We start from the raw sequence: 27,673 nt of genomic DNA on the forward strand, positions 1-27,673 counted from the left end.
ATTTGTGCTCGGGATGAAATTATTCTTGCTACTGAAAAAGCTATTACGGACCCTTTTAATTCTCCCTTCAGGAAGCGGAGAAAGAGGAAGATGTATCTCAGAGGCTGCTCCTCATTAGGAAATTCAACGAAGCTTTGTTCCCTTCCATGTGAACCATGGTAAGTTTTTGGTAAGAGAAAAGGAGTATCCAAAATTATTCCCCGAGAAAGGGACTTTGAATGCATTTGAGTGCAATTTCAGGCAGCTTGTTTCTCTTATTTTGCTTCTTTCTCTTCCTGTCTGCACACTTGGCCTTGGAAAGGCAAAGGTGAAGGGGAGAGCACAGAGAAGACCTGTGTACTGAAGAAGAGTACTTTGCACTGGTAGACCAGATGCAAAGTGAGAGAAGCAGAACTGGAGAAGAACATGAGATGTGGAGTCAAACAATGGACTTCATGGCAGAATTCATTGCCAGCTGTGGAAAATGAAGGACTGGTAAGCTAAACTGAGGTGCGGTGAAGAGGGGCGAGAGGCCCGAGGAGAACTTTAAAACTCTTGCATTGTTACAAGGTTTTGAAAAAATGCCTGTAATTTAATCTCCAGTGTAAGAACACCTGTGAGCGGTTCCTTAACTGCACAAATCTGGGGAGGATGGCAATCTTTAAGCCATTTCCTTGGGTGCTGACAGAGAAGAAAGGTAGAATTTGAAAGCTGTGGGAAATTGGCTTACAAACAAATTTGATTAATTTATGTTTTGTTTAAGCAATCTGTGTGTTGCGTCTGAGGGATGTTCACACTTTCTATGGTTGTGGCTCATGATTTCTGAACATCTGGCATTAGCACACACTTGCTATGAGTGTTTGGACAGGGCAATAAGAGTAGAAGGGTCACCCTGTGTCATTTCATCTAATCCCTTTCACAAACTCTTAACACCTGAGTGCATTTTCCTCTTTTTTTTCTGGTGGTTATAAATCTTCTGTTTTCAAGGTGAAAGAAGTCATAAAGAGTTCATACTCATCTTTATGCTACTGTGGCTTAAATAATTCTTCCTCATCTGGTCTGCTATATTTATGGAGAGCAACAGTATCCCCTCTCAGTCTTCATCTGAATCCATTAAATAAATATCCTCATCATATAGGTTCTTCCTTCTTCCTCCTATCCTAATAGTCTTTAATTGTACCTCTCCCATGTAAATATCTCTTTGGTGACCAGAATTGTGCATGGATGTACCATGTCATAGGTAATTGTAAAACATGCTTTACAACAGCATTAAGAGTTTGAATCTCTAATGAAATGCCTCTTCTGACACATCCTATTGTTTCCACAGCTGAATTCTGAATCCTGCCCAGTCAGCCAGTCATCTTCTGGCCAACTGATATACTCTGAACTCCTCCCAACCTATATCAATTCCATGGAAGAAGATCCAAGTTCATAAGAGAACAATTCCTCTTATTGGTTTGCAAGGGCATAATCTTATGCTTTGTAGTAATAAATTTCATCCCATGTCTGGATTTTCTTTTTCAAGGTAATACTCTCACAGGTATATGATATTCTAAAATTTTGTCTTAAAGATGCCTCTCAACCATGTGTCATCAACAAATGCCATTTGCACAACTGAGTACCAAATGGAAACAGAAAATTTAGATAAACACCACATCATAATACTACTTATTGAGCAACACTGCTGTCTCCATGCAACATGAGAATTTTCCTTTCAGTAAACCAGAGGAGCTATGACAGTTCCACTCTCACCCCCTTTTTTTGTTCTTCTATCAGTCTTTAACTGGTATTAACAATTTCCATGAGGCAACATACAAAATACTTCATTAAACTCTGGACAGATTAGATCACCATTTCCTCTGCCTAGAAAACCTAGCTAAACACAAATACTAGTTTTGATGCTCTCTAATCACCCACCACAACCAGGGTCTGAGAGATTGCCTTCTTGACCACCTGTTTTGTACCGGGCACAAAAACACATGAAGGTCTATGAAAACCAAACAGCTTCCAAGAAACTCTTGGTGTCATGGGGACTTCTCTACTATAAAGCTGTTGCGCAGGGCCCTGTGATCCACTGTGAGCTGTGTGGTAAGGGTAGCCATACTAAGTGGATTTTTCTCTTACCTGCTGCTCCAGCCATGTGCTCATCCACACTGAGCAGTAGCTCCCATGCTGCTGGCTGGATGTCCCCATACATCTCTTCTGTGAGGACAGGAGCTGCCTTGATTAGAAGTGACAAAGGTGCAGGGGAGAGGCTCATTACCTGTAAAAAAACAAGCCATGCCTTACAGCTGAGCTGTGTTATTGCTGTAAACTGACAGGCTGTATTTTATCACATTTGTGAATTTAAAAAATATTTTTAAATTTATTTTATTTTTTTTGTATCCCTAGTTGATGCATGTGTCACTATGGGAAGCCAGAGATGCAGACTGTGATTTAATGGAGCTACATGCTCAAAGGATTCTTTCATGGGGTTACCTTGAGAGGCTTAAATTTAGCACTACTTAGCTGGGGAAAACATACAGGGCTAAACCGATTGATATTCAAGAACAGTTCTTCACACGGGCTTGAAGATCCACATACATTTTCCTTCTTGTTTTAGTCTAACCTGACATCTATGTATCAGCCTTCCTAACCAGCATATGGCCTAATCAGTACCTGGTGCCTGATGTATTTTAGCATTCCAGAGTCCTTCTTGCCTTCCAAGTTGATATCGATCACTCTCTTTTTTAGAGAAGGAGTTCTCAAGCACGACTTATCTGAGCACTGGAAGGAAAAAAAAAGAAAGAAGAGAAGCAGAGTTCACATTTAGATGTCCCGATGTGGACAGGGAGGAGATCACGTACAAGAGGAATTCCCGTACACTAGAAGCCATCTGGTACCAGAGCTGTAGCACAAAGTCTTCTCCTGTGCCAGCAACAGGCCTAATATCAGTGACATTACATATCTCATGCAATTTTCTTCTCTTTTTAACAATGCTTTTCCTAATAAAAGCTTAAGGCAGAAGCCAGTAAACCAAATGAGGAATGGGAATGTGCTCTGTGTAATCCTCACAGGTGGCACACTCATTCATTTCTGAATGGTACTTTAAGCAGCTTAGAGGTAAAAAATCTACAGCTTGCTTCCAAAAAATTACCCGCAGAGGTGTTTAGTGTGTACAACAATGATTCCTCTCAGCTACACTTATCTTTTCTTCTTCCTCAGAAAGCATAAGTGAGAACACACATCAGGACTTGAGCTCATGCCTACCTGAGAGTTGTGCCTAGCAGATTGCCAATGACAGTGTTAATGACAAGTCCTTTGTATGTTCGTTATTCACAATAATAGGAACTTCTCCCAGAATGCTGGCTTGCCACACTCTCCTCCTCAAGCTAGCAGCCTGCTGATTAGTACAGGGGTCCTCGTGTATCAGTGAATTCACAAGCCCCATGGACCACACAGCCAGGTCTGCATATTGCAGCTACCTCCAGCCTTTCATTCTGCACACTGGGAGAGTAAAAGTGAGGTCCCTCTGGAACCCAGATAAGGGAATGACAACGCTTGAAAAGTATGAGATTATGAGGAACCAGGATGAAAAGTCTACCATTACATACAATACAAAAGTTATCAACTGTTCTCCTGCAGTGAGGTCTGTACAAACACAGTGCGTCCTTGTTGTTACTTAAGGGCTTTGATGGATGATCACTTTGCTTTGCAATTTTAAGTTGGAGTTGAAAGAACACACAGTAATGTACAGTGTTCTTTTGCTACCTTTCATGAACTCCGCCAGCTGCTCACCTCAAACCTGCCTTCTGCAGAGGAAATTATTGCCTCTCTTCCTAAATATCTGATACACTAGTTTTCTGTGCCTGAGGAAACATACGGGTGTTATGGTTTCCAGGAAAGCAGAATCATTATCTGTTGTTTCATCTGCTCTGTGTTTCATTCCATACAAAAACCCTTCATTTTCTAATTTGACAGGAAATAAACAATCGGCCGGTGGATGAAGAAATGTTATGAACTTGTCTCCTACTCCTTCATTTTCCACTTACAGGGATGACAGCCACCTTACCCAACTGAAATCTTCATGACATTTTCATGAACACTTTTATTTTCAGTGTTACTGCATTGAAAGTAGTTGAATGACTCCACCATTGCAAGCATTCAGAATAACTGTAGTCTGTCTGTTGTGGTCAGAAATATGAAAGTATTAACCAACTGTTGATCTGATTCAGTTGGTACCTGGGTGGGCACTTTCCTGAAAGTAGAAATGTATTTCCACTGAAGTTAAAGGCATCACTTATATGGCTAAAAAAACACAGTCTTGTTTGAATATTCCACTGAGCTGGTCTTTAAAATGTGTCACTAAAGAGACCATAACATTGAAGACTAATGTATATGATTCTTGGAACAGCTCTGAGAGCTCAGACCTAAAAGAAAGAAATTATGCAAGATTTTGCAAGAATTTTGCAGGAATTTCAAGCGTGATTCATATTAACAGAGGAGAAGAAATATGAAAAAAGAGACTGGACTCCAGGGGCTGATAAGCAGGGGTCATAAAAGAACATGAAAGTCAGGTTATATGCTTTTAAATGACCTTATCAGCAACTAAGATTCTTCCCAATCAGTACATATTCTTTTCCTTCCATAATGCTAAATAACTTACTAGTTTCTGGGTTTTGTTTTGCTTTTTGTATGTTTGTGGGGGTTTTGTTGTTATGTTTGTTGTTGTTTGTTTGTTTTTGTTCAGGGTCTGTCATTGTTTCCTTTCCAGCAAAGCTGTGTTTAGGAAGGGCTGTGTTTATTTTGTCGTGAATGAAGTGTCTGAGTACATTATGCAGTCCCTGAAGGTACTTTTGAGTTGCCTGGGCAAACCCCAAAACATTGTTTGTTCCATCTACTCACTTCCTTTTGTTTTTTGCCTCTTGCCACACTGTTCAATGAGCTATTTTCTCGCAGAGAGTCCACTGTGTCTCCATACAGGAGCTTGATGGCCCGGACAAGGCGAGCACAGGACCGGCTGTGATGGAGATAGCAGTGTGGATGACAGTAGTCAATGTGAGTACATATGAAACTTTGCTGGTTGCACAATAGGATCATAACCTTGAAAAGAAAAAAAAGAGAACAGTCACCTATAGAAAAGGGAGTTACACAGAGAACTACATAGGGCAGCCTATGATGGGGACAATCAAGCTAACTTTTCCAGAGCCTACCTGGGGAGGCACAAAGCTGAACACAGCTTTTTGAAAAGGGATGTGTGTCTGTGCAGAGCTCCATACTTGCAAGTGGTTTACAAACTAGCTAGGCATGGCTAAAGAAACATCAGTGTTAACAAAACAGACAAAGAGACAGAGCTGCTGTAGATGTGTATGTTTGGCTGGTGGCAACATTACGGTTTAGGCAAACAGTATTCTCTCACTTACAGAAGAGCTGTTGTATCACCATTCTGAGATGAACGCTTAGACTGGAAACTGTCAACTACTCAATCATCATTAAAGCTGCAAATCCACGAGGTTCAGGGGTTACTTTCCTCCAAGAAACATTAAAGGAAATGCCTCAGGATGCTCTCACATAGTTGTCCTGCCTATGCTTCCCTTCCTGTGCTTGGGCAGGCCCATCCAGCCTGCCTTTGTGTTAGCTGGCTCAGTTACTATTCCTAGTGGTGTTGCCATATGGCAGCAAGGAGCTCTAAAACCTGTCTAAGAAACAGAGTAAATATTTAGGCATTTAGCTACTCTGAGCCCTGTTTTGCTGCAGCAACACTGCTGTTATTCCCTAAACTAATTAATTAAAGATAGCCTTGCGTAAGTTTATACTTCAGTGACTGCTCTCTAGTGTAACTCAAAGGGTTTCTTCCCAGAGGAGCAAAGCCCAGTCCAGCAACTCTTTCTATATTCACCTTCACGTTCCACACACACACCACCACTTGGCAGCACTGAGGAAAACACACAGGCATCCCCAAGACATTGATGCTGTAGGTCACAACTGGCCTTTATGAATCCATCTCTCCATCCCACAACCTGGTGCAGAAATACCCAGACCTACCAAAGGGACCTATCCCACCTTTTCCATCTGTTTATGGTCTGTACAGCTGCAGTCTGCTGGCTCTCTCAAGTAAGGCAGCCACATCACTCTCAACTCTCAAATATTTAGAATTCTAAAAGGTCAAGAGCTTAATTTAAAACAAATCGGTGCTGCATATGTGCGATTCTTTTCTTTGCCTGCCTGTTCTGGCCTTGTGTTATTTTGGGGTCAATCAAGAATAACTCAAGCCACTAGTGCTGTATCAATGTGCAAATAGCATTGTGTAGCCTCTACCCAGCCTCTGGTCCACTGTTGTAACTTGTAGTTACGGCACACTGACACAGAATGAGGACATCATGCTCTGGGCTGCCACATGAAGGACAGGTAAAGGTGCATGCTGGTGCATGCATAGAAGCAATTTGAACCAGTGATCCTTTTGAGTGGTTTGCCCATGACCGTTAAGTAAAGCAGGTTTTTGTTTTGCCTGTAGTTTTTAGTGACCATCCACCCACACCTTCTTTCCAATAAGTAAAAGGAGAAAGTTCTCATGCAATATTGGTACTTGCGTGGCATTAACTGGAACAGATGATTTTTCAAATCTTCCTTTCTCCTATGCAGGCTAATCACATGTAAAATGAGACAAACATCTCCAGTTCCCTTCAGTTTATGCCTCATTCTTATGAGTCCATGCATCCTCCCACATTGAGCAAAGGCACTATGATTTATTCTAAGCTGCTAGCTAGGGAGATGCCTTTATCCATCCATTAATTCATCACTGACTACACACTCTCATGTCTAACATACTCAGTTTAGTACACTGGGATTTCCAAATGAGATGTAATCACTATCAAGAACATCACAGACTGTGTGAATACTTAGGGGAAAAAGGAGGATATCAACTCATTATTGACACCTGTCTTTCCCAGAAGCAACTCAGAAGTCAAAAGGCATCTGTCCTCATACATATGTGCAGGACACAATCTGTGCATGGGGAGTCAATCCAACTTTTCTGTAAAGCCTGTGCACAAGAACACACTGACCATACTGTATCATCAGAGCGTGTCATGAGGCAACACAGGCAGAGGTGCAGTCCTTGGATCCTGGTGGATTGAATTGTGTACACTTGCCCAACTGACTTCTGGCATGTCTAAATCATGGGTACAGAGATCACCAAAATGGATGTCTTAGGCTTTGCATGACTAAATCCCATTTGCACTGTTGTACTCACAGTCTGTTGGATTGACTCAAAACTACACAGGCCCTGTCGGGTTAGACACTGTGATAGAACGCATCTAATGGAATAAAAGAAAATGTTTCAAAAGTAAGAATTTTTTTCCCCACAAGATTAATAATTAAGCTAATTGTCACACAGCTAATGGAGACAAAAATATACAAATTGCCTTAAAAAGAGGTCGGAAAAACTCCCTAGGAAAAATCTTCTGGTAGGTAGTAAAAATGGTGGTCATAACAGAGCCTCCAGCTCAAGTATTAATAGCTTCTAAAATGCCATTTCCCAGGAGCTGGGATCCCAGCTCACACTGAAGCCCATTCTGTTACTGTTCCTGAACTACTCATTACCAGCCATGCTGGAGGGAAGATACTGAGCTAATGGGTTGTTCAGCTGGGGTAGCATGACTGTCCCTGCATGCCTAGAGAGAAATAGTCACTTTTCCCTTACAAACTATATGACAAACAGAGGGAGCAAGACAAAAACTTTCTGCTTTTAGTCCATTGTAGAAATGGCAAACAGACAATTTCCAAAGGTCGCATCTTACTTACACTTGAGATCCTTGATGCTACATGGAGAAAGCACACATTGTGATCTCGTTAATTGCCAGCACAAAGGTTTTCCTACTGAAAATGCCATCCTTGAGACTATTGCTGGCGACTCATACTTACATGCAGCCACGACATGTTCCGATGATAGTTCTCCTCCATGCCTGTGTTGCTCAGCACCTCGGGCTCAATGCTAGGTTCACTCGTGCTCCAAGGGCTCCCTTCTTCAAAAGAAAAATACCCAAAAGGTGGTTGTTTTTATTGCGCCCTATGTGCTTCAAGACTAGGGACAGCACTTGTAAGCCAGGCCAGCCTTGTGGGAACAGACCAGAGTACACAGAATATGCCACACTGGAAACACCAAGTTTGGACTTCCCTCCCCAGTCCTTGTATCAAGCTGGCTTGACAATTACAAGAACCATTTAGACTTGACTCACAGGTCATCTTGTCAGTAGCAAACACTGCTCCCTCCCTGCTTTTTTCTTTAATGGAAGGGGAGAAGGTAAATGAAAAACATCAGAAACAAATTCTTTGCACTATTCAGATGCTGCAAATGGTTGGTTTAGTGATCTGCATTGACTGGGCTCTGTGGTTAAAAATGTCAACAAAAATCCAACCAGAATTGGCATCTAACTGTAAATGCCAATGGGCAAAGTCACAACTAATTGCCCATGGAAACTGCTAATGTTGTGGGGATGAAAGGGGAAAAAAATCCTGATTCTAGCTCATTAGTTCTAAAGAACTCAGGCAAGTGAGATGTTTCTCTGAGAGCTTCACTGATCCCTGTTTCCTCTAGCCATTTCATAACCCATGGGCCTCCTATAAAACTAACATTAATGCTGTTACGAGATGGCTGTAGATGAATTCTGGTTAATCCTTTCTTTCTCGTCTTTAAGTGAACTGTGACTTGCCAAAGTCTGCAGAACAGGTAATCTCACTCCCCATGTTTACCTACTGAGCATCTTTTGGGCAACATAAAAACAACCACTAAGCTTGGGAGCTTATTTCAGCTCCAACTGTATCCAAATTGTAGGTTTTGGTGAACATCCCTAGCAGAGGGAACGCCTTTACTTAAACTGTGATGGAGATCTCTCATGGCAGGATGCACATTTGTCTTCCAAAAGACAAATATATGGTGATCTAGCTTTGAAAGACTGAGGAAGACATCTGTAAACTATAAAAATATATCTACATGCCAATATGTAGAAATACAGTATGTAGCATGTACCTGTTATGTTCTACATATAGGAATATATTACATGTCATACGACATGACAATGACATCATATCCTACACAGAATATGAAGTGCATGTCTGTACATATATATATATATATATATACACACACCTCTGCTTTCTGTTATTATGGAAAATAAAATATCATATATGCATATGGCCTCATGTATTCATAATATTGTATGATTTAGGGGAGTGTGTATGCGCATATACACACAAACATGTGCTCCCCTGAAGACAGCGTGCGCTTGGCTGGCAGGCAGCAGCATTCCAAGAGTTCATGCTCTAACAAGGAGCTCTGAATTGACAACCTGTGCACGGAGCCGATGCTGCACCCAAGGTTTGGACCGTGTTCCTCCCAGGCCCTCAAGAGGACGCTCAGTTTTCCCTAGCCTGCTGGGGTGGGTGTCTCTTGTCATTTCTAGCTCTGCTGCAATCACATCAAGAGTTTAAGGTCCTGCCTATTGTCCCCTCCCTTTCCACCCGCTCATCTAAGTTACCTATATCAGTGACAGTGTCCCTGCTGTGGGACAGCTGCAGCTCCTCATTCTCAGACTCTGAGTCCTGCCGTGATAACTTGGTGCTCTTTAGGCTGCCGGCCCGGCGAATGCTGGAAAGGGAACCCCCCTTCTTCACCCGGAAACTGTGCGTTCCTTTAATCTGGAGCAAGCGGGAGCCTCCTATCCTGATCTTCCTGCTGGGAACTGTATTAAAAGAATAAAAGAGGACTTTTTTCCCCTTAATTTTTCCTCATTTAAAAAAGAAAGATATCCTGCCCCTCCCCTCCCTCCCGTCCCTTTGCTGCCAGCCTGTATTGCAGCATCTTCTACCAAGGGATGTGGGGCCAGAGGGTCCCTCCAAAGCCACCGCCAATGCAGCTCTGTCAATCAGGCAGTAAAGATGCTTTTGTGGAAATGTGTTCAGCACCTCATTTCCTGGAAGCCTTGTCTGTATTTGGAATTAGCCCTCATTCAACCACCAGCAAGCAGAGTCAGTTGCTCTAACACAAACCCAAAATGTGGACAAGGAAAACCTATGATTCACACCAATTTGGATCAGTTCCTGCCAGGAAACAGGATCTGCCCAATGGATGTAAACTGCAGTTTTCTTTGCCAGCCCCTGGGGTTTACATTAGTGCAGAATCACCTCTTGCTAGGGATAGATGGCTGAATCCCAAGCATGAGCAAGGCATCATGGACAAACCTATTTTCCTGTGGGCCTGGGTTCTGTAAACCTCACTGAGCTCTGCAGTAGGATCAATTATTTATTCATACAGCACGTGTGACTGCAGTGGGGTAGTCTGCTTCATGAGGTTAGCACGCAAGACTTCTTTGAAGTAAGATTTGCATGAATCCATGTCTCTGCATGTTACTCTTCATCATTAGAATGCTTTAGAGGAAACGGAGCACGTAGATCCTCGCCTTCAGACAAATCAGCAGCTTTCAGGCATTAACAACATCCATTGACACTCTGCATTTTTGATGAGCACAGACATGAAATGGTTCAATGTTCAAAGCACCAACCGTTTGCACTTTCATTCTCCTCTTAGTTCAAAGGCAGTACATAGCAGTATGTCAGTCCAAATGTTGCAACACTCAGTCATTTTACTGCAGATCTAATCAGGCAAGGCCATGTGTGATCGATTAGCTTTTGGTGTGTTGTTGAGAATGAACAGGATACAGCTTTTTAGACACCATAGGTAAGCAAAATATTTTAACAGAATTGTATTTTGGCTTCAGGAAAAATCAAACACACCTTTAACTCCTGAGAATGCCTATAATTCCTCCAGAACCCAATTCCCACTCCCATTTCCAGTGGCTAATGTACTGGACAAAGACAGTTTTGAGAGCTACTCCTCAGTTCTCATGAATCAGCTGGGCAAATCATGGTTGAATGACTGGAAAATCTCCCTCCAAGTGACCATGCTGAGTCCCTTAGCAATCACTACTGCTTGAATTCTGTTCAGATCACCCTCAATAGAGTGGCTCAGTTCCCCCAAATGCCAAACCATTTTAGCACTTGTAATTGCATTTCATGAGGTCTGCAGAATCCCATTTTAACACCCAAATAGTGCACGTCTCCTCTGAGACCCTGCATCTATCTAGCTTTAGAGTCTGTATTTCAGACCTACCTGGAGCAGATTCTATACAGTAAACTTGTAGCTTTTGGATAGCTGTTAAGCCACGCCTGGTGTAAGCAATGAGAGCAAAATTTTTAACACTCAGGAAAAAATGAAAGGAAACAGATTAGTACTCAAACACGTCGAGATATAGAAACCTGTCACTGCAGGTGAGAGAAATTTAGTTACATTCACACAACATTTTCTTATCTAGAAGACTGTAAATTATGAAAGATGCCTCTGCATCTGTTATGTTTGGCCCAAGTGGACCCCCAGAAGAACAGTCTGTGGCCAGAGAAAAGAAAATAATTATTGTAATTTTTAAATATAACATTACCTTGCATTTACTTAGATTCCACAATACTGCAAATACATTTTTGCTGGAGTATATTAACATTCAGCCTTCCTACCACAATATATAGTAAAGGGGCAGCTTTATTAAAGGAATACTACATGACAGCTTAGAGAAAAGAGAGAATGGGAAAAAAGCCCAAATATAACTTCAGGAAAAACATAGTTTAACGGAGTCAAGGATGCAGAAAGTTAGTATTATGTTTGCAAAAACAAATGAAATCTGCATTATGCCTGTAGCATAGCAACACGTGAAGGAAAATGGAAGTCAGCATTGCATCCAAGAAAAGCAGGATGTTTAGAGACCAGCCGCCAGCATTTTCCAGCAGGACTGTGTGCTTGTAGGCATTCTCCCGCTCAGGTAACATCCCGGTGATGAGACTGCTGCCTGAGAGGCTGAAAGGTGGTTTCAAGCATCATAAATATCTTCAAAAAAACCCACCCCAACCCCAAGCTTTTCCTCATCTAAATAGTTAGAGAGCTACTTTTCCACTGATCTTAGACTATCAGACACACCATAAGGCCATGTGCTTCTGTGGGCTTCTAATATGCCAAGGGTACAAAAAATGAGGTTGAGAATTTATTTATATAGCTCACTTTTCTTATGTGGATACCTAGCTGTCTTCACAGGAGTAACTGTCCCACCCGACATACAATATTGGAAGCAGTTTTACAGCATGCAAATCTTGGAAACAGTTCTAGTATTTTCTCCAGGAATTGTGGCAGGGCCACAGCTGAAGACAATGCAAAATTTACCCAAAGCCCCATGAAGTCAATAAATCTCCTCTGAATCATTAATACACATTATAGTTCCTAGAGGTTACCAGCCACAGGCTCCATCCTTTTCAAACAATCATCAAACATTTATATTTTTCAAACAATTATCAAAGTCAACATTCAAACATCTGCACCTTTATATGGTTATTAATGAGACAGAATTGAAACAGTTCTAGAAAACTTGTTAGAGGGAGAATCATTTACAGGTAACTGTCTGGCACCTTAGCCTCTAATTGCAAATGTGCATGATGACTGTATATTGTATTGCAACACTTGTACCATCAGATAGTATGTGAGTTTTGCATGAGATGGCTCAAAAATGGAAACAATCTGCTGTTCTCAGCAAACACAGTGAGCTTGAAGTTTGCTTGTACAGTGTACAATATGTTGGTAACATTAATCTGATAGCCATCAAAAGCCACATAGGTGTGTATTTTTATGTGGTAGCAAAGAATTCAAGAGATCAAGTGATCAACCACTGATTTTTTGAGATGCTATGACTTCCAAACCAGCACAGATTTTCACAGAGAGATCCTGGTCTTCCCTCCTATCTGTGGTTTTCCCAAAATGAAAAATTGTAATCAAAATAAAAACCAAACAAGAACACATTTGATCTTTATTTTTAAAGTGAATCAAATAGTGATGCTTCTCTCAGCATCCCACTGAGAAACAGTTTCAAACAAAGCATCTTCCTTTTTAGAAATCTTGCAACATTCTCTATCGGTTTCAGTCATAGCAGTGTTTTATAAAATTTAACATCTTTGCTTCTCACATTTTTTATATTGAACCCTGAAGGCCAGAAGCGTCTCAGAAATGATTCAAAGCCACATGACTCCATGGCTGCCTGCTTTTTAACACAGTCTGTGCAAATGAAAACATAAAATCAAGCGCCACTTCACAAGCCCTGGGAATACAAAAGCCTTATTCTGCTGACAAACCTTTTTTCTCCTCGAAGCCAGCCTCAGATTTGAGGGTGTGGCTGCTGCTGTGCAGGGAATCCTTTGAATCTTCATTTTCATCCAAAACCCCAGCAAAGCTGATCTTTCTTTCATACCTGTGCCGGTCCATCTCAGGGTCCAGACGCAGCCTGCAGCTCTCCAAATCCTGTAGCAGAATGCACACCACACAGACGTACAAGCAGTATGAGCCCCCATGCTTTTCACTGCAACCACATAAACTTCAGGTGGAAATTTATTTCTATCACACAGTTCTCCATCTACCCTGGCACTTTCTAATCCAACTCCTCTTTGGGCTTGCAGCACGCTGAGCCCCATTAGTAGGCACCATCAGGATGAAAGAGTGAATGGGTGTTAACATACATTTCTGGTTAACACTACTGAGTGAACTGCCATCGTGTCTGCAGGCTCATGAGGGGGAAACACATAAATGGTCCCTAAATGGACAGGTGGCAATAAAAGGTGGCTGTTGCCCAAGGTGCTGGCTGGATGGTTAGGTGTCTACTCCCTGTGGTTGATTAGGGAATGCATTGCCACTGTTCTCACCAGAGGCAGAACAGCTGAGAGAAAGCCAGCTGACAGCATGACAGCCATGAGAGCACAGCGCAGAGCAAGTTTTCTGGGCGCAGATCTGGCTGGAAGGACACAGTGGAAAAAAGGGAGTAACAGATATGTTGGCTGCACTTAAATTCTGGAAAATAAACAGCATTGCACAAGGAAGAGGCTACTCTGCACCAGCATTTTCTTCTATTAACAGAAATGGCACTGTTTAGGTCACCTATGGGCTACCAATTCAGGTCAAAAAAGCAAAGGTTCTTTCTCTAACCACAGCTAGAAAAAGTGAAAGAAAGACTGTGACTTCCCACACTGGCAAATGCTGGACTCTTCAAGAACACTATGTGTGCCTTTAGACTGGGTGTTGGTGTCATCACCTTTGAGATCTCCCCACCCAAAATGTAACAAGCTGAAATCTAAGATGACACAAAGCTCCTTGTGAGTAAACAGCTGATGAATGTGAATGATAACATCTCTAATTATCCAAAATAGTTACTCTGGATAAAATTCTGTAGGATCAAGAGACCTCATACTGGAATTTGCATACAAAACTCCTTTAGAAGATAATGGGAGCTACTTGGGTAGTGACAAAGTCCACTACTCTAAGAGTTCATTTGGGAAACAGAGGGGGGAAAAACCAAAAAGTCTAATCAAACATATGTTTAAGACTGATCTGTGCTGAAGATCTGTGCTGAAATGGGTTAACTACCCTCCCAAACCATTTGCAGTCAGCTTTGCATCTCTAGGGAAAAGTATCATGAATGATTGTCAGAAAAGCTAACAGTTGATTGCCATTAGGGAAATATTTTGACTTTGCTCAATAATAAAACCCGGCATATAAAAAGGCGGGTACTTAAAGTAATGGTTTGTAGTATCTTCTAGTATGAAACAAAGGCTAAAGCATTTCAGGATAAAAACCTGTGACCAAATCTGTCTGGATTACAGAGACTTCATAAAGTAGCACGCATAATGGGAGCCATGACAACAATGCAGGTATATTCCTCAGGCATGGTCAAAGCTCCCCTCCCTGCAGTCTTTAAAGACATTACTTCTCGATGTGTTCAGCAACGTGCTTACACTGGAAATTGCCGCCCTCACGAATTAACTGACAGATTGAAACACATCCTCTTAGCACACAGTTAGGCTGACTCTATCTTCAGCAACTGCTAAACTAAAATTAATGATTTTCCAGGACAGCAAAAGACAAATTCCAGTTCTCTGGCTGTCCTGTGGCAGCAGAAGGCTCCAAGAGAATGTATTCATCACTCTTAGCCATTTGCAACATAACCTTGTATCTACTCCACCAGCTTCAGCAAAAGCCTTTGGTGGAAACTTCAGTTAGGACTGCCTGCCTCACTCAAACACAGGTGTGGGTGCTTGTGCCCTCAGCCTGGCAGGTCTGGATGGACTGTGGGTAGTTAAACTGGTTCATCACAACGAGGTCAGTTGTAAACGCTTCAGTTCTTCAAGGCTGCTAAGTCTGTGGTCATTATCTATGGAACACGTATGCCTATAAACACCAGCAGAAATTAGTTTTGCTCTACTGGAATTTTGGCTTTATGGATCATAACATTATGTATATTCTTTTGGAAAGGAAGCATCACTCCACAAACATAGAGACAATATTTTAATCTGGAGTGTTGTTGGCTTCCCCTTTCCCCATACAAAGTTAAAAGCACTCTATGGCCATTTTCTCTAATATAATGTCACCTTAAGGTTTCTTCTGCCTATGCATCACAGAATAATTCCTCCTTCTCTCCCTTATGCAAGTCTGAAAAGCTATTAATCAGTTGCATTTCTATCTGGCACAAAAATACAGATTTTTGTTGATCTTCATTACCCAACATGTTATTAGTTCCAAGCCTAACTACTTTACTGAGATTAATTCTGAACCGTGGTATTACCCTGCTTTTGGATGCAGTCATTTATTACACGGTAAAAATATCAACAGCATTTAGGAAGACTGCTGAATTTATCCCTATTTTTCAAAATTGCCATTCTTGCACACCTGGAGGATGAGACACTTCAACATAGGCCATCTACAGCCTTTGAAATGAATTTCAGAACCTAATCACAATAACACCCAGACGAATCAGCCTGTCAAGCACATCTGTCATCAGCAAAATTTGATCTAAGCCTGTCATTAACAAATACCAGTATAGTAGGGCTAAACCATCATGTTCACTTGGAAACTTAAACTCTTGTTCTTTCTTTATAATTTTATGCTGATTTCCTAAACATATTAGGGTCAAAAGTTGAAACTGTATGTCTGCCATTCAATTCTCATCTCATTCCATGCTAACCACCTCTGAAGCTGATTGTCACCTTCAACCCAATTTGACAGAAGATAACTGAGTGCCTGGGTATTTTCTGAAACAACATGCTAAAGGCAATGTTAAACTGCATTATTAGACATAAGAAAATCTACACAAGAATGAACCACCGGAAATCAGGTTTCATGGGTTCTACTATTCACAAAATTAGTTGTTGCTAAATCAGTCATTTAGCTTACTATTAATGCCAGGATTTGCCTGTGTCTCTCTCAGTCCCATGGAGGTTTCTCTCTTTCCTTGTTTCTTTCCTTTCTTCCCCATGTCCCTTCAATTCTGTTATCTAACCCAAACCAAAAATCTGCAACTTTTAAGTTCCATCAAATTCTCTGTAAACCATTCTCTTCCTTTCTCCTAACTGCCTTGTTCAGTTGTCCATCAACTAGCTCTTCGAATCAGCTAGGTAGCATGTGAGCTGTCACCTCCTGCAATCCATTTCCCACACCTCTCAGGTTCTCCACATCCAGTTTCTCAATTCATCTGCTGCTCTTTTCTCTATTTTGAAACTTCTTTGAACTTCCTGTACATGTTGTGCTTCCACAGTCTTATCTTCTTAATCAACCCAGGCCCTGTGCCCAATGACTTCTATGGGCACAGCTCCCTCTCCAATGTGCATTGTCCACTTACCACAAGAGGCTCTGTACGTGGCCTGGGCATGTAGGGAAAGGTCTCTCGAAGGAAAGTGGTTATCTCTAGGAGAAGCTGACAAGCTGCCATTTTCAGTGCAAAAGGACAACAACATTTGGTAGGATTCACAGTGCCTAGAAAAGATATTTCTGTGGTGAGCAAGGAAATTATACAAAATTTGGAACCAAGAGGTGATGGACATTTCCATGTATGGTGCACAATGCAAGCTGCACTAGAAACAGGAAAACTCACACTTCTATGTATGATACTTTTCCTACACTAAAAGGAACATTGTCAAACAAATATCAATCTATGTATTTACCAGCATGTGCAATAGTACCAACACACTATAGTGTCTATTAGATTATATTGAAATAACGTTACAGTGTACAAGAGTATATAGATGGTGAAGTACCTACTAAACTAACATGATCTTGTAGCATTTTGTATACACCCCATTTAAAGTTAATACACATTAAGTATCATAATAGATACCCTTCTTCCCCTTTACAGTTTTGCATTCAGCCAACTTTTCTCCAGTTCTAAAAAAGAGCTGCTTTCAAATATAGGGAATTTCTCAAAATACATGCAGTCATGACTAGTCAGCAAAGTGGTACTGTGCCTGCTCTTAATTACAACCCTGATAAGTGGAAAAGACGGCCTCCTTTGAAGTCAGGCTTCTTTCTTTGCGCAAAGAATCCAAGCGCTATTTGGAGATAATCAAGGAAAAAAAAAATAAAAATCAATCTGCTCAATCGAATTATACATTCAAATGCTCCATCTAAAACAAAGGGGGAAACTGGAAGTTTTGTCCCAACTGAGTCTAAACAATCAGTTTCAAAAGCCCTACATGTTGTAACCCATCTAATGACATGCAAAGCTTGAGAAGTATGAAGGATTCTTCAGTGCTTGATCAATTTGAAAAATACTATTTAGGATAATGGACAGCAAAAAAAGTAAATAAAAAAAATCTGTTGTGACAACAATTAACCACACCCATTTTTTAACAATGCCTGATACTACCATTGATCTGCATTTCAGAGAGATTTGTGTTTGCACTTGCTTTCCTGCATGTATGATCTATTTACTTTTTGTAAAGAAACTGTCCAAACCAAAAAAGTGAGAGGACACCACAGGGATCAGATAAAACCAGATTAATTCTGTGATGCTTGCTAATTCCTCTGTTCAAGTTACCAGTAACAAACTATGGGGTTTGTAGGGACTGAAACAATCTGAACTATCAAATACAGATGAGGCATACAGTTTAACAGAATATCCAACTGCATATTTTATGCTTCTCAGTCTACTCCCTACAGCATACAGGGCAGCTTTTGAAAGTCTGTGCCTTCAGCAAGAAGGCACATCAGTTATTTGCAGACCCTGGCTTTCAGGAGAGTACTTGAGCTTTTAAATGACCTTCTAGACTGCAACCCGTTCCCTCTGCTTGTCTTAGGCCACCCTTTCAAAGCAGCTCCACATCCCCTTGAATGCCTAATACCAGTGGTTGAACAGGGACAAGACAGACTATTTTGTGACTCAGTCATGGGAATGGAGTTGTTCGTTCTTGGTACAGGAAAGGGAGAATTTTGGGTGTATCCCTCTCCTACTTTGGATATTATCTCCTAAAGGGCCAGTGAACTATCTAGAACAGCCACTCACATTCATGTGGCTGCTAGCACTTCCACAGTCTTACCTGCTTAATCAACCCACAGCACATAGTGGCACAAGAGGAGGTCTGGCTTCAGGCCAATACCTTCTCTAGAGATGGTTTCCCACAAATGTCATTTCACTGCTCCCACCTACTCCTCTCTACTCCAAAGCTGGCCTTTATGCAGTGATAAGAACAAACCCAGAACCGCAGAAAAAGAAACCAGAAAATACATAAACAGTGCTAGCACACTACATCCGATGGTGAACAACAGTACATGTACACAGGAACCAGTACATTACAGCAGAGATGTATATACAAATGGTGTCTGGAGAGGACATAATGTTTGTTACCACCTTCACCTATCCCTATGACAATATGCGTTTTGACTTAATTTGTTTTGATTCACAAGGTTTGTTACTAATTTGCATGCCTATCTAGACTTTCAGAATCAGTGATTTGTCACTCCCTCTCACTCTTATGTACACACAGGCACAAATGTGTGTGTTTTAATCATCTTGTCATTATATAGATTTTTCATGATAGTTTTTATACCGTTGTGCTGTATTTCTGCCTGAGAATCAGGTAGATATACTGAAGTCAGGATTTTTAAAAGCCTTTGGTAGAGCTGTGCCAATTCACCTCAGGTGAGGAGATGACTCTTCAATGCTAAAAACAGAAAAGTAGCTGATCTTACACAAATATTTTCACAGAAATAACTAGGAAGAATGGAAGTCTGAACCACTTTTGGTACTCAGGTGACAGCAAGACTCAATAAATAAGTTATTAACCTGCTTATAATTGCAGTTGCCAGCATACAGGAACTGCAACTCACTGCTCGGTTTCCCCCACTTTTCCTTTAAAGTCTCTCATCAATGCTGCTACCCATCTGTCATGTTGTACATCCGGGCATGGAAAGAACAGGGGAGGAAGCTGGGGTGAAGGTGAGGGACTGGAAAATACAGCTGGGTGGCAAGAGGATGAGAAAAGAAGAAAAATTAAGTGCTCCTAAAGCAGAGATTCTTACAAGCGGGGGTTCTTGTAGTAAAGGGAGTCTCCTTACTGTCATCTAAAAAGTCTTCTTCCTCATCCTCCTTCCTCAGGCGTCTCTTGGTCTCCTCATCATAGATGAGGCCCAGCAGGTTGGCAGGGCTCTCGCTCTCAGCATGGCACAGCTCGTTGAGGCGGACACCGATTGCCTGCAGATAGCGAGAAAGAGAAAGCACAAGGAGGTGAGAATTTCAGCCCAGCTCAGTGGCGGTCCAGGGCTCTGCCCCAGGCAGCCTGTGGGGGTGTTCCAGCCACAACAGAGTGTCCCAGTTTTGGTTTTATGCTATGCAAAATGCAGTAAAGTAGTTAAAGGGATGATAGCAGATTAATTGCTGCCAAACCCATAATTTATGTCCCCCTTTTTTCAACCAAAATTTGCACACACTGTCGAATTGCAGGATGAAAAATTTGTGCATATTTGGTCAAATAACAACAGAAAAAAAAATCCCCAAAGCAGCACACGATAGACAGGAGGAGATTAAGGCCATTATTTTGTATTCATTTCTTACACTTCTCTTTCTCCCCTTGACATATGTGTGCCAGATATTTGCTAAGTCTGAGAATACCAACAATATTCAAGACATTTTTTAAGAATTTAAAGTCTGTTTAAGAAACTATACTGTGACTTAGGAATCCAGTAACAGTCCCTGTTTCCTCCACAAAACTGTTGAATACTCATGGGAAGGCCTGCTTCCATTTTTAAAGGGGAGACTGACTGATGTACTTTCCAAAAATGAGCTGACAAAATGCGTATGAAAACTGTGCATGTGTACTGGTGCGAGGGGATCCATGTAGAGGACACAGAGAGGTTTCCAGTGCATACTGTTACATTCTCCAGAAAGGCATTGATCATTTATTTGTGGCTGTTTGCCAGCATCATTATCAGCATGTAAACAGCCATCATGGTGCTGTAAACAAAGCTATAGATGAGGGTATGTTTGCAAGAAGAATGCTTTCCTGCTAAGACACTTCTTAAGGTTCTTCTTTATTTTCTTTGTTGCAGATAGGTGAAGAGAACACAGACAAGTATATAAAACTTAATCCTGCGATACCATCACTTTGCAAGGGAGGAAATGTGTTTAGCGATTTTTCAACAGCACTTGCCATTTGGCCTCCTTGGTTTTGGGATCATTTCAGAGAAAGAGACCACAGGGGATTTCTGAATGTTCTACAAGTCAGCACCAATGCTCATGCCAGCACTACATCATTTTCCTGGCTCAGCTGTAGCAAAGCAGAAATAGTCACAAACAGGTATTAGCAGGGCTCTTCGTCCCTGGTACTAAGTAGCTGCTGTGAAATCCAGCAACAATGACTCTGCTACATGAAGAGAATAAGGTGCTGTTGCTGTGGTTTGCAGGTTGACAGAAATAGTTGCCAGTCTCAGCTATTTGTGAGCCTGCACATTGCTAAATAAACTCCAGATCTCTCACAATTTTTCCCCTTTCATGTTTCAGGCATTTAAAGGAAGAAATGTTCTGCTTGCTTCTCCACAAAACAGTAATTTATCACATATTATTTATGCTGTGTTGTCCACCCTAATGCTAAAGTAATCATACATAATCCCACAGCATCCTAACTAATGAGCACTGAATTCCTAACTTGTATTATCTGCATGAATTATCCTTGGTTTTTCTAGCCAATGGAGAGCATGCTACACTTCAAAACAAAATACCTCTTAACAGACGAAGTCAAAGGAAGTGACAGACTAACCCGATCAGGATAGATTTAACATTGTATTATTTTAAAAGGCAGCATAACAAGTGATATCGAATGATTCAATAGGCTCATCATTGTTACCGCCATTCCAAATCCCACCTCCTGTGGAAAGGGTTTACCACCATTATCCTCTGATGGCTGTTATGGAGGCTGAATTAAAGGAGTTAGGTGAGAAAAGAAGGTTGTATATTCATTCTTGGTCTCACTAAACTTTAACAATAGCACTGTATATCACAATGAGTGAGCAATGACAGACAAGCAAGGATCCATAATTAACACAAATTTCCAGCCTTACTTCCTGAAAGAAAAAAAAAACAAAACAACCAACCAAACAAAAAGCAAAACAAAAAAAGAACAAGGCCTCAGTGCATTCAGAGACTAATATATTCTTTTCTCTTTATCCAAGGGTCTTCCTTCCAGAGCAGCAGCCTTGCTGCTACCAAGCATCAAGGATGGTGTGCTGGAGTGTTGGATCTGGTAGCATGGAGGCAGAGCTGGGCGGGGGAAGTAACCCATCTTCTTGCTACTGGAGCTGCTTAGGAGCTATGCAAGCACACAGCCATTCCACCCTTCACACTGGTATTGCCCATGGTGAAATGGGCACGTTAACACACAGAAACAGAAGCATGTTCTGCAGCAGGTACCACTACTACAATAACAGAAAGCTGTTCCTCCTCACGGTTTAGCCTATCTGGTTGGAACCTGGTCAGGGCGGGAAAAGCAACCATGTGAGGAGTACAGCTGGCAGGGTCCCAGCCTTACAGGCTTAGTTGGTGGCTGCCACTTATACTTGCAGCCATCTTCATCTGAAATAGCTTCTGGGAGGTAAAAGCAGTGCCAGAGGAGCAGCCTTGCCCAGCATTCAACATAAAGGATGTAAAGGGACTGCCCCTTCGCAGTACTAGGTACAGACCAATCCTAAAGCATGAGTCTGTTTGGGAGCCAGTAATACTGTGGGTCACGATAGTGTCCTAGCCTCCAGTATGAAGAAATAAAAATATTCACAGATGGCAGGACACCTTGCAGTAAAAGGAGAAGAAATATGCACAATAAAGACTACTCTCCAAATCTTCTCCTGCCTTACAGTAAAGTAAAAGTAATGCTTTTCCCTTCTGGGATGTTCCTAGGCGGTTAGCAAACACATGCTACTCCTCGCATGGAGAATGCATCCAGATATGCCTTGTGATGCCATTAAAGTTGAGGGGAAAAGAATGATGCTAAGTTGCTTGCTATCAGATTTCCCTAGCTCCTTTCTTGTGACTTTGCATCATATGGTGGTACTTTAACATTTCTAAAATAAAACCTTCCTGGACTTTTTCCAGGTCTAAAAATGGTAGCTGATGGGGAATCTGACTTCTAATGGTTACCGACTTGATTGCTCCCATTTTGTCAGTATCTGAAGAAAAGGAATGTCTAGAGGCATAGAGTCAACAAACAGATGTGTAATCCTGACTGTCAGCAATGCATGCAAAAATACAAGGATGATGTAATTGTATATTCTCCACTTGGAAGAATTCCTCAAAGAGGTTAGGCTACTTTTTCAAGGAACTCTGTTATCGGTGCTATTACTAAGATAGCCTCCTGTGTTTGAGACATAACAGAGAGTAGGGTGCCCAGGTAGCATTCCCTGAATTAGCTTCAGAAATGGAAGGAAGAGAGCTGCCAAGAGACAAAGCTTATTACCTTGGGTCAAACCCAAACTAGGTTCTCCTCCTGGGTTGTGTTTTGTGGTGGGAATATACTGACATGGTCAGCAGTAGCTCAAGGTTCTCTACGATGTGCTCCACTGAGAAGCATGCCTTGGTTTAACCTAGGAGAATGCAGGTCAGCAAGGCTTCTTTAGCATGGCTTGTTTAAGTACCCTGGGACTACAGAATACATTGTTTTCAAATTGCCCTGAGCCTTGGATTTTGGTTTTTGGGTTTTTTTGGTTGGTTGGTCGGCTTGTTTTTGGTTAGTTGGTTGGTTTTTTATTTTTGTTGTTGTTGTTTGTTTGTGGGTTTTGTTGTTTGTTGTTGGGGTTTTTTGTTTGTTTTGGGTTTTTTTTTGTTGATGATGGTGATTGGTTGGTTTTGTTTGCATTTTGGTTTTACTTGTTTGGTTGGTTTTTCTCCTGGATCATGATGATCAGCATAAAAATCTCTGTTTTTGTAAAAAGAGGTGATAAGCACAAAGCTCACTTCCAGGTAGACATATGGAACATGCACCACAGAGGTCAAAGGAACTTCTCTCCCTATTTTGAGTTGTGTAAAGTGATTTGCAACAAGCATCAGGCCTTCAGCAGGTAAACCCTGGTAGGCTTCTAAAGAAATTGCAAGCAGCACTGACAAGGCCAGACAGGGTAATTGCCTAGCTCATGTTTAGGTAAGAGATCATGATCAAATAAAACATGAAGAAGCCAAGCTCAAAACAGAGTCCATTCTTTAGATGACATATAGTATCCCAGCCAAAGAATGATGAGGGCTAACACTTTGTATGGGTGCAAAGAGAGACTGAACAAGTACATCAAAGAGAAATCCCTTACTAAATATACAGCAACACATCTATCTCAAGCAGCCCTGGGCTAAAAATGTGGGGTAGCTAGAAAAAAGCAAGTAGTATCACACACCCTGCTCTTACTCTTCTTTAGGCATTCACATATGACAAGTGTTGGAAAGAGAAGAGTGGACCAAATGCATCCTCAGAGGGGTGGGGGGAGTAGAAGGAGGGACACCATTAGGTTCTAAAACAGTCCATTTCCACTAGAAGAGCTGATCCTGGCAGGCTGTGAAGCGCAAGTTAGAAGGGAGGTTTATGAGTCCCCATTTTACTGGAACTGAAATTCTCCACAGGATCCAACTACCTTTTGGTATATTTTTTAACGTAAGTAGAAGAGAAAGAAATACTTACATCTCCCCACTGGTAGAAGAGCTTAGCTGCATTCCACTGCAGCTTCTGATTCCTTTTGTTGCCCACAATAGGGGAACGCCCACGAGACAGGCCTTTCTTAGTAATGTTCACATGGTGGCCCTTCATCCACTCAGGCCAGTTGCCACGATTGCAGCGGTGAACGAAGCGTGCACACTCAAGGAACAGGGCTGCTCTTGCCACTACAGGAGCTTCCTGAAATGTTTGCAGAAGATCACTTTTAATACAAATACACTGGAGAAACTCTTCGAACATTAGATGACCTTGTGCTTTAATCAGCTGCTTTGCAACTCTGCCATGGAGTCACACAGACTGAGCAATCTCTCCATCAAAGTCTGAAACCAGGATCTCTGCCTTGAGTCACTCTTCTTGAGCTAATAAAACCAAGGCTTATAAATATGAACAGTTATGCTTAGTCCATCCACTAGAGGGTTATAAAGAACCACATTATAAATTTAGGAACAAGCTCATTTCAGTATCTCCCTGTAATCTTTTCTTTCAGAGTCCATGTACGTGGCTAAAAGCAGAAGTGTGCATCTGACACATTTACCGGAGGAATGAGTCAAGCTTTCTTTCACCTTCACTAGTAAGGCTGCAAATATTGCAAGCACAAATGGCAGCATGGCCACGTGAATCCTAGCATTTGTCTCGTTAAGTTCTGCTTGTGCATCTTAGGGGTGGAAGCGAGAATGGAGGCTTGCTGAAAACAGGAAGAGTGCTATTTTGTACTTACAACAAGCAGATCTGGAGAGCGAAATCCATTACTGACACAAGTTAACAAAATTTCACCAGCCTAAGTTCAATAGCCTTAGCAAGCACTGGACAATTCAGTACTGAAACTTAACATCAGACAGCTGAGTTTTGAAGTGATTGCCTTGACTATATTTCAGGGAAAAATCCTCCTTCCTCCAGTTTGAAAGAGAACCTAGAAATTATACTGAGCGTATCTCAGTTTGTATTAAATGACCCAACAGGATCCACGTTCAACCAATAACAAGTGCTCCTGAAACTCTCAAATATGTTCAAAAAATGGACACTGTAATTTGTTTCCTAAAGTGTAGCTTAGACTCAGGAAGGAGCTTTCTTCACAGCAGTCTACAGCTCTGCAAAAATAGCATCTTTACAGACCTGGAAAGTGACTAAAAGCAATTGGTTAGCCTCATTTCCATTTACTTTCCCTCCCTCCCTTCCTGCAATTTTCACAAGCAAAAAGCCCTGTGGACAGCAGGTTGTAAAACTAACAATACAACCATGTCCACAATTCACAAGCTGGCTTTGAAAGGTTCCCTAACAGGGATTTCGCAGAGCACAAATATGTATTCCACACACTTAGATGCTGACAGCTTTAATGAGACAATTTAATCAGATCAGTATCTACTTATAAGGGGAGGTTCCTCATCTGTGGTCCATAAACAAAAGATGATCCTTGAGACCATGGAAGATGGTCTGCAGTTGCTCTGTGAAACATTATTAAATAGCGCTTCCAATAGTGCTTCAGTCAAAAGCTGAAAGCAAGAAAATTTTGGACCATGCTCCAAAAGTTTTGGGATTTAAGAACTTCAGTACTGCAGCTAAACTTACAGCTAGAAATTACTACCAACAGGACTAAAAAAAGTAATGCCCTTTAAGGGACTGGTGAAAAAAAATATGTTTTGTCTAGAGTAACAACATCTGTTAGTTGCTTCCTGACACAACATCCTGTTGCAGATTTTACTGATATTTTATTCAAGTGTTGGACAAAAATACTGATCTTCTAGTGACTCTCTTGAATAAGAAGAACACTGAAGCTGGCCCCATGTTCTGATGAGGAAGGCAGAAATCTGAACCCAGGCACTCATTGACAACCAGAAACAAAACTAATATCTAGCACCTGGTGAAAACATGACCAATTACTTGTTGTTCACATGCAATACAGAGCAGAGAATAGATGAGGATTCTATTATTCTCTTCTCACAAAGTAAAGCCTTAACCAGACCTGGAGACATACACGAAAAGATGAAGCCCCAGGCTTAGTCTCCTCTTGTTTTTTTCACCACTGGCAAAATCACAATTCCTTAGTATATAGAAATTTTGTGAATATTTTTGTTGTAAACATTATGGAGGCACTAAACTATAAGTAAACTAGGATACGTAGGATGGGGGGTGAAGGGGAGGAGGGGTATGTCCTGAGGCAGGAGTTCCAAATTGAAAAATCACTGAAAAGACCTCCTGCATGAAGGAGGACTTGCTGAACATCATGGGGCCCATGCTCCCTGTGGTTGCTTACCTGAGGCTCAGAGAAACCTGAAGAAGCAGCAGCAAGAGAAAGATGAAGATGTGACAGAATGGACAGGGATGGATTCACACCACAGAGAAACACATCACAAATGGAGGGAAATGAATCAGGCAGGCGATGCATAGCTGAAAAGAACACAAGTTACCATGGTCACTGTCAAAACTTAACATAGCAGCAATACTCTCACAAGCCTGCCCATGCCTGTGAAACTGTTCACACATCCACTTCTAACATTAGATGTACTATGTTGCTTTGCCATTTGAAAATTGTTCTTGTACTGTATAAATTGACATGAATAAGAATCTACCATTTTCCTAACAAAATTTCAAGTACACCCACTGGAGTTTTTCAACAGATACTCTGATTTGTACTAATAACAGCAAAAGCAATGAACTGGGGGGGAGGGAGCAAATACAGAATGGATTTGGAATTTTACAGCATCACATTAGTGTTCAAATACAGCTGATTCTGCAGAGTTTTATGGCTGCAGAGCATTTGGGTCCAGTGGTAATTTTCTTGTTCCAGAGAAGGCACTTGAAACAAAAATTAATTTCCACTGGTCTCTTAAAAAAAATAGCAATGATCTACTTTCACAGTAAATAAATACAAGTACTGGTCAAAGGAAAGCTTGTACTTCCCCACCTGAGTAGTTCACAATAATTTAATTAGGACACTTCAGGTAAAATCTTTACACAATATTAGACAGCGGTTTATGGGAATACTCTGCAGAAACTTGACCACAGACTGAAATATCATATTACTCGCCTTTCAACCTCCAAAGTTTCTTAAAAAGCTAAAGAAAATCCATTTTATTATTGCTGAGTCTGGATTTAAGTTGGTGATATAAAGATGAAACTGCCTGCAACATATTATCAATTGTCATTGAAAGCTTGCAAGGCCACAAACTGATTGCAGTTTTACAAAATTCAGTCAAAGATGGCTGCTGTTTCTGGGAAAATATGTTAACTACATAGTTTCTAAACCTAAGGCAGCACTCAATTTAATATTTAAGTAACTCGTTAGCTCCATAAGGATACAGCCTTTGTTTCACTGTTCTAATTTCTTTAAATCACTGTGGCCATCCAGGCTGATCAAAGATCTTCAAATTCAATGGGATTTTGAAAATCTGCATGAAAAAGCATGCTGAAAAATTTTATGAAAGAATTGAAACTGGAGCTGTTTGCTTTCCATTTTTTAATGGTTGCCATAGAAAGCAGGCTGGCTAAAACAACTTAAGAATCTTTTAATTTGCCTCAAACTTGATTCAAACTTTACTTCAAAAGCCTGCCAGAATGTTTTCTGTTGGGTGTGCTCTTTTGACATAAAATGTGGGAATTTTCCATAACGGCACACATTGCTGTTAAGCAA

At 41.2% G+C, this 27,673-nt stretch overlaps 1 protein-coding gene across 3 annotated transcripts in view; it reads right to left on the reverse strand.

The window, feature by feature from the left end:
- Positions 1-27,673, reverse strand: part of UNC80 (unc-80 homolog, NALCN channel complex subunit) — a gene marked incomplete at both ends in the record, with an annotated part of 127,149 nt that overhangs the window by 50,835 nt on the left and 48,641 nt on the right. For 2 of the 3 annotated variants that reach the window (XM_080346916.1, XM_080346915.1), the window contains 8 exons: positions 2,104-2,242; positions 2,638-2,745; positions 4,864-5,061; positions 7,882-7,982; positions 13,180-13,345; positions 16,710-16,843; positions 19,421-19,556; positions 24,013-24,225. In XM_080346916.1, the coding sequence (XP_080203042.1) occupies positions 2,104-2,242; positions 2,638-2,745; positions 4,864-5,061; positions 7,882-7,982; positions 13,180-13,345; positions 16,710-16,843; positions 19,421-19,556; positions 24,013-24,225 (1,195 nt within the window). Of the gene's footprint in view, positions 1-2,103; positions 2,243-2,637; positions 2,746-4,863; positions 5,062-7,881; positions 7,983-9,494; positions 9,699-13,179; positions 13,346-16,709; positions 16,844-19,420; positions 19,557-24,012; positions 24,226-27,673 lie in introns of all 3 variants that reach the window. The other variant, XM_080346914.1, reaches the window with a different exon arrangement.

This window comes from Nesoenas mayeri, assembly GCF_963082525.1.
Source record: "Nesoenas mayeri genome assembly, chromosome: 6".
In the NCBI taxonomy this organism is placed as follows: Eukaryota; Metazoa; Chordata; class Aves; order Columbiformes; family Columbidae; genus Nesoenas; species Nesoenas mayeri.